The 6,000-nt window shown below is 36.9% G+C and overlaps 1 protein-coding gene across 1 annotated transcript; it reads right to left on the bottom strand.

Annotated features, from left to right (window-relative positions):
• Positions 1–1,694: 1,694 nt before the first annotated feature.
• LOC126582976 (amino acid transporter AVT6A-like) lies at positions 1,695–5,212 on the bottom strand. Its single transcript, XM_050247264.1, has 5 exons — positions 4,006–5,212; positions 3,688–3,840; positions 3,031–3,234; positions 2,291–2,756; positions 1,695–2,099 (listed from the first exon to the last, which is right to left on the bottom strand). Exons 1-5 carry the CDS (start codon positions 4,430–4,432, stop codon positions 1,964–1,966), a joined length of 1,386 nt encoding a protein of 461 aa, XP_050103221.1. The 5' UTR covers positions 4,433–5,212; the 3' UTR covers positions 1,695–1,963.
• Between the last annotated feature and the right edge of the window lie 788 nt (positions 5,213–6,000).

Here is a 6,000-nt window from a genome sequence, read left to right as displayed (position 1 = left end):
TTTTTTTTTAATTAGATACTTGGATTTGGTGTTTCACTGACTAAATTGCACACATTCTGATATATTTTTGCAGTGGATGAAGAAAGAATACGAATTGCATATGCAAAGTGAATAGTGAAAACAAAAATGTGATGAAGATTAATTTCTCATTTTAAGATGGGAACAATTATTAGCATTCCAAAAATCTCAGTCTACACTCCTTACAAATGTATTTTTCTTTCTAATTATAGAAAGTTTGGAGTGCGAAATGAGATTTTTGAAGTACTAATAACAATTCCCTTTAAGACAGTTTAAAAGTTTGTTTTGGTTGTTGTGAGAAACCCTAATATTAAGGGTATATTAGTACTTTTACATCAAGTTTTGATTATAATTATCATAAAATTAAAATGGTGGCTATAATTCCATATCGGGTCTAAAATTTGATTATTTTTCCAAATTTCCCGTATCTTATATCATGCATATCCATACATAGCAAGCAAAGTATCACTTCATTAGTTCTTAGGTACTACGCCGTCTTTTTAGTTACTTTGTGTGGAAATTATTCATCCCTATCGTGGATAATACATTCAACGCCCGCAACAAAGCGCAACCACATTTTCTAATTTATATCTAAAAATAGGGTAATTCTCATTTTACTACCCTAATGTGAGTGGCTGCTGCCATGACCATGACGTCGAGCTCAGTCTCCGTTGACCTAAATTTTGTGGTTCTTCCTTGCTACTTGGCCGATGTTGAGCATGCGCCGTTGCGCGAATTTAGGTGATCATCACCTTCCTTTTAGCGGAGTGAGCAAAGCTGCACTCTTGCTTGTAGATTTTTAGAGTGTCAATAATCTACTTTATTTTCTAGTTAGGAACAGGATCGATTTTAATAGAGGGTTTCAGTGGGGCATCTACGTATTCAACACCTCAGTTGCTTCGCAATAGTAAGACTAAATATAAATCTTTGGTGATAATAGTTGCATCTCGCATGCGGTAAAGATACGTTAAGAAGTGAGTTATATGCATTTCTTCAGATGCCACAATGAACAATTCATACCATCCAAAAACATCGTTGCACATAAAAACAAAGAGCATCGAAAGGATCACATATGTTTTCTTCCCCTTTTTAACGAGAGATTTTTCAGTGGTTGAAACACGGGGCAGTACACCACATATTATTATACAAGTGGTGGAAAGGTTTTTATTCAAGTGTCCCACCAATTGTATAATTACATGTGGCGTAATACTCCGTGTTCCTAACACACTAAAAAATCTCTCATTTCTAACCACCAGTTTAAGGTGGGAACAAACGGAAAAAAACTGGCACTACCACTAGGAATTTCTCGTCATCCATGTCATGCTAGTTTGTTAACTTACTATAGTGGCCGGACTTTGTAAACCGTTGATCGTTGGATCCAAATGAAGATTAACCGATCAACGTCTTTAAAATATAAAGTTTTTCAGTACTTGTTTGTACCCGATTGTGCATCATCAGATCATACATTTTCAGCCGTTGAGACCAGTATTAGACCGTCTGAGACCAGAATACACAAAGGGTTCAGCTCTTTGTGATTGTTCCTCCCTGACATGAGCCAAATTTGGGCAATAACTTGCTGCACAAGGATCTAAACAACCAAACCACTTTTGGTTTCCAGGTTTGAACAAATCTTGGGTCGTAAGAAAGGCTTAGGGTTTAGGAACATTAGACCGAAATCGAAAAGACACGTTTGCTTTTCTCACACCTCACTTGGTTCTAGTACGAAAAAGAGTTCGAGTTCAACAACAATGTAATACAACACCACAAGTGTGGAGGGCAACGAATTCCATTGCCCGTTTCTTGCACCAAGCAAACTAACATATTTTACATGTGCAGAGTCTTCCTTTATTTTCCAACCGAACCCTCTCAGAAAACCCTGGTTTTCTGATACAGTTCGGATTCAGCCCGTTGATGTCTTCACTGAGGTCATGAGGGCCACTGAGAATCACTCGCGCTTTGATGCGTTCTTGAACAAGGCATAGGCATCGCTGTATATGGCCACCGCGTTTGAGAACACAGCAAGGAAAATCATGAAAACACTCAAGACCTTGTCCTTCTTTGTTGCTATGTTGTGTCGATCCCTGAAATACCAAAAGACAAAACTCAATGTTACATAGAGGAGAAAGAGACAAGTATCGATTCCAATTCAGACTACGTGTAAAACCCATGAGATGCAGAGACTCAAAGTTTTACGCTTCCGAATTGAAAAATGAAAAAAATGGTTATAAGAGTAAATAGAAAGATAGTTCTTGTGATCAAGTCAAAAACTCACTTGAGAGTAATTGCAGCCGGGAAAATGAACCCGAGGCAAACAGCAGCAGTTGCTCCAGTGAACTGGAAAGCATCCCAGATGCTGGGTATAAAGTTCGCACCCAAGAAGATAATACTTATGAGCCCAATGGTGACTAGTGCAAATCTCATATTATCCAGAACCATCGGCCTTGCAGAGGGAAAGAGGAGGCCATCCAAGTTGAGCCGCAATGGAAAGAAGACAATGGGAAACACAAGCATAAGGTGAGCAGCATAGCTGACACGCACCGCATCATTGAGCACAGAACTGTAAGGAATGCCAAGGTTCGTGTCGAAGTTGGCAAGCACATCGTCAAGAGTTCCATCCCCAAATAGGAGGAACCCAAAAAGGCTTGTCATTATGTAAACAGATGAACATAAAGCAAGCGAGGTTTGTACAACCCCTCTTATCTGCGTAGAATCTTCAAGCTCGTTGTGGATGCTGTGGACTGCAGAAAAGGTGAAAAGCATATCAAATATCAGATCTCCCATACTCAAATATTAGTGTTGCATGTTTTCAGTAAACTTGTAAATTGTCAAAAAAGTTAATTTCGAATCACTTTTATGTTTCTAAATGATAATTCAGTTTAACCGGAAAAAAAATTAAAGGAAAGGAACCGAGGAGCACAAATATACTATCCACCTGAAATTCCTTATTCTTATAGCAGGAACAGGGTCCGGGTCTGGGAAAATGAACTCTATGTAAGCAAACAGTTTTCATACCATTGTAGTGACAGATGTATGCAGTGACAAGAACGGGGACTACGGTGAAGAGACTGAAGAATGATGAGACGTCAATAACATCAGGTAGCAATCTGGGCATTGCAATGCTTCCATTGATCAACTTGACAACCGTAATTCCAACGGTAATAACAAGAAATACAACTGCTAGTGCAACTGATAGGGCAGATGAGAAGCTCAATGAATCTGCAACCATATCAGGGCTATTAACATCACCAAGAAATTCCATTCCAGTTAGAAAAATGAATAACTTTTTAACAAATAATAGGCTCAAATTCAACAAAAATTTGGAAAACTTATTAATTAAATCACCGCTCCACCAACAACTTGATATAAAAGCTACACAATCATTCTCGAACAGGTTTAAGATAAGGAATATCATAAATGTGTATGGGAAGCGAAGGCATGTTAAAAATATGCTAAACATCTTTCACTTTACCAAATCAGTGGAAAAACTCATGAACTATAATGTAATATTAATTAGCATATCAAAACTGTATGCTGATCCTCCTAACATTGTATAAAAGTAATCAAAGCAAATGAGGCCATCAGGCTAGAATTCAAATCACAAACACATGGAAATGAAACTAATAGCAGTGCACCAAATAATTTCTTCAAATACAAAGAATCCTGGCTCACCAATTCGCTTAAAGCATGCCAATGGAGCAAATATGCCAAGTGTAGTGACAAGAAGAACAATGAATCGCGCAGTCCACCAGTGTACTCCAAACCATCCTTCAAGTACACCAGCGTGGTGAACCCCACTCGAAGATGTTCCAGAAAGCACATCACCTTCACACAAGCAGCATAAAGATTGTTAGACAAATCAAGACCTTTTACATATCATTCCCTATGACAAACTAGATTAACAAAAAACTTCACTAGAGATACCGAAATGATAGCTTTGCAACAATTCGTAAAAACAATTCGATACTATAGATAGAGATATAGTCATACCAATGATAATCATGTAGACAATGAGCACGCCGAGGTTGTTGACTAAAACCGATACCTGCAACAAAATCTTTCCATATTTTCCAAAGGCATCTCCCATAAGACCTCCATAAGAAGCAGACTTCCCTGCCCTGCTGAACCTAAGTATCAGTTCGATCGACGCCTCGGTCAAGAACGCCATGAAGATGATCATGGAGATCCCAAGGACAAGGCCCAACACTTTCATGGTGGCAGGCAGAGCCATGATCCCAGCACCAACAATGGTGGTGGATAAATTAAACACTGCCCCAGTAAAGGAAGCTCCATTGAACTCATCAAACCCTGCATCTTCCACTTGCTTTTTTGGCAACAAAGGAGCATTCTCATCAATCACTTCTTTGTGCTTTCTTGACTTCTTCTCCTTCTTTGGAGCAAGACTTCCAATTGTCATATTTTTAATATCTCAAAAACAGATCTTCCAAAACAAAGGTTTGAAGCTTATGGGAAATCCAGAAAGCAGCTCAACCACCCAACCAGTACTCTTTTTTTTTTCTTTCAGAAAACTCAAGCTAAAGAGTAAAGATTTTCAGACAAAACAGCAAAAAATTCACCAATATCCAAATCTTTGTGAGAGTAAAAAGGCTAACCTTTTGCAAATGATACCAAATTCAAAGGAAAACCAAATCCCAGGAGTAAAAGTAGCCAAATTTACCCTAAAGTATCAGAATTTAATTGAAAATCCAAGTAGCTGAAGGTGGATTTTTACAATCTTTAGCTGGATTTTTGATATGAACAAGGGGAGAAAAACCAAAACCCAATTTCCCAATATGCAAACTTGAGAAAACCCAGCTCTCCCAAAAACCAAAACCAATGAAAACCCAGAATTCAAAGACCCAATAACCTTTCAAAGATAAGCTAACCCAAAAACCAATGAAAACCCAGAATTCAAAAGTCAATAACTGAACAGACCCAGTAATCACAAAGAAACTTGACTGAATTTTTCAGGGGAAGCTTCGATCTTTTATAGCCCAATTGAATGGAAATGGAAGGAAAGAGAAGGGCACACGCAAATTATAAAGTTTTTGATATTGAAATACAATAACGGAGGTGGAGACAAAACTGCAATTTAATAATTTATTTGGGGATTTTTAACTTTTTTGTGGAATTATTGTGGATTGGTGAAACGACGATGAAACCCTAATCCACAGAATTCCACAAAATTGTGAAATTGGGGGATTTTGGTGTGAAAGTTACGGACTTTATAGAGTAGAAGTAAAGGCGTCCGCTATTGTCTAACGTCAAATGAGGAGCTTTGTTTATTCACACAGATTTTTTATTTCTTATAGATTCTCGTTAATTCTTATTTTTTTATTTAAATTCGTTTGAATCGACGGTAAAAAAATAAAAAGGTATATAAAAAATAAAAATAAGTGTGTGAATAGTTTCATCTTATTTAAACCGGATTACGTATCACAGAGTTTAATTGAGATTAATCTAAATTACATTGAAGAAAATCCGAACTTATATGCATAGTAGAAGAAACTTAATCGTTTTAGTTAATTTGGTTTTAATTCAAGTCTGCGAAATTGAAATATCATTAAAATGTTCAGAAAAGATTTTATGGTTGTTGCAACTTGCAACACTTTGAAACTTTCCATGGTACCCAAACAAAATGAAGAAAAATGTTGCTTTTGTTGTGAATAATATGTGAATAGCTCACATGAATAGTCTGTTACTATTTATGTACAATATTTTCATTATTTATTTGTGAAAATTTTGTAAAATGAATAGTATTGATACAATAACTTTTTCTATAAAATGAAAGCATATGAAGGAAGAGTAGTGAGAGACTCACGGTAGAGAGAGAAAGGAAAGAAGAGGAAGAGAGAAAGGAAAGGAAGAGGAGAGGAAATAATTGAGAGAGTTATCTTTATATTCCTATTATTCTAAATTATAATGAAAGCACCAATGCTGCCCCGAGAACGTACTCCAGTCACAGATGAATCTCGTAAATTCTGT

Source organism: Malus sylvestris, chromosome 9 (assembly GCF_916048215.2).
Source record: "Malus sylvestris chromosome 9, drMalSylv7.2, whole genome shotgun sequence".
Classification (NCBI taxonomy): domain Eukaryota; kingdom Viridiplantae; phylum Streptophyta; class Magnoliopsida; order Rosales; family Rosaceae; genus Malus; species Malus sylvestris.
The sequence above is the reverse complement of the archived record's forward strand: the minus strand, read 5'-3'. Positions and strand labels throughout refer to the sequence as shown.

Excerpts from the sequence above, each read along its gene's own strand:
- LOC126582976 (XM_050247264.1), bottom strand. The coding sequence starts at position 4,432 with ATGACAATTGGAAGTCTTGCTCCAAAGAAGGAGAAGAAGTCAAGAAAG. Across the intron at positions 3,841-4,005 it reads TGTCTACATGATTATCATTG|GTGATGTGCTTTCTGGAACA; the intron begins GTATGACTATAT and ends GCTTGTGTGAAG. Across the intron at positions 2,100-2,290 it reads CCGGCTGCAATTACTCTCAA|GGATCGACACAACATAGCAA; the intron begins GTGAGTTTTTGA and ends TTGGTATTTCAG.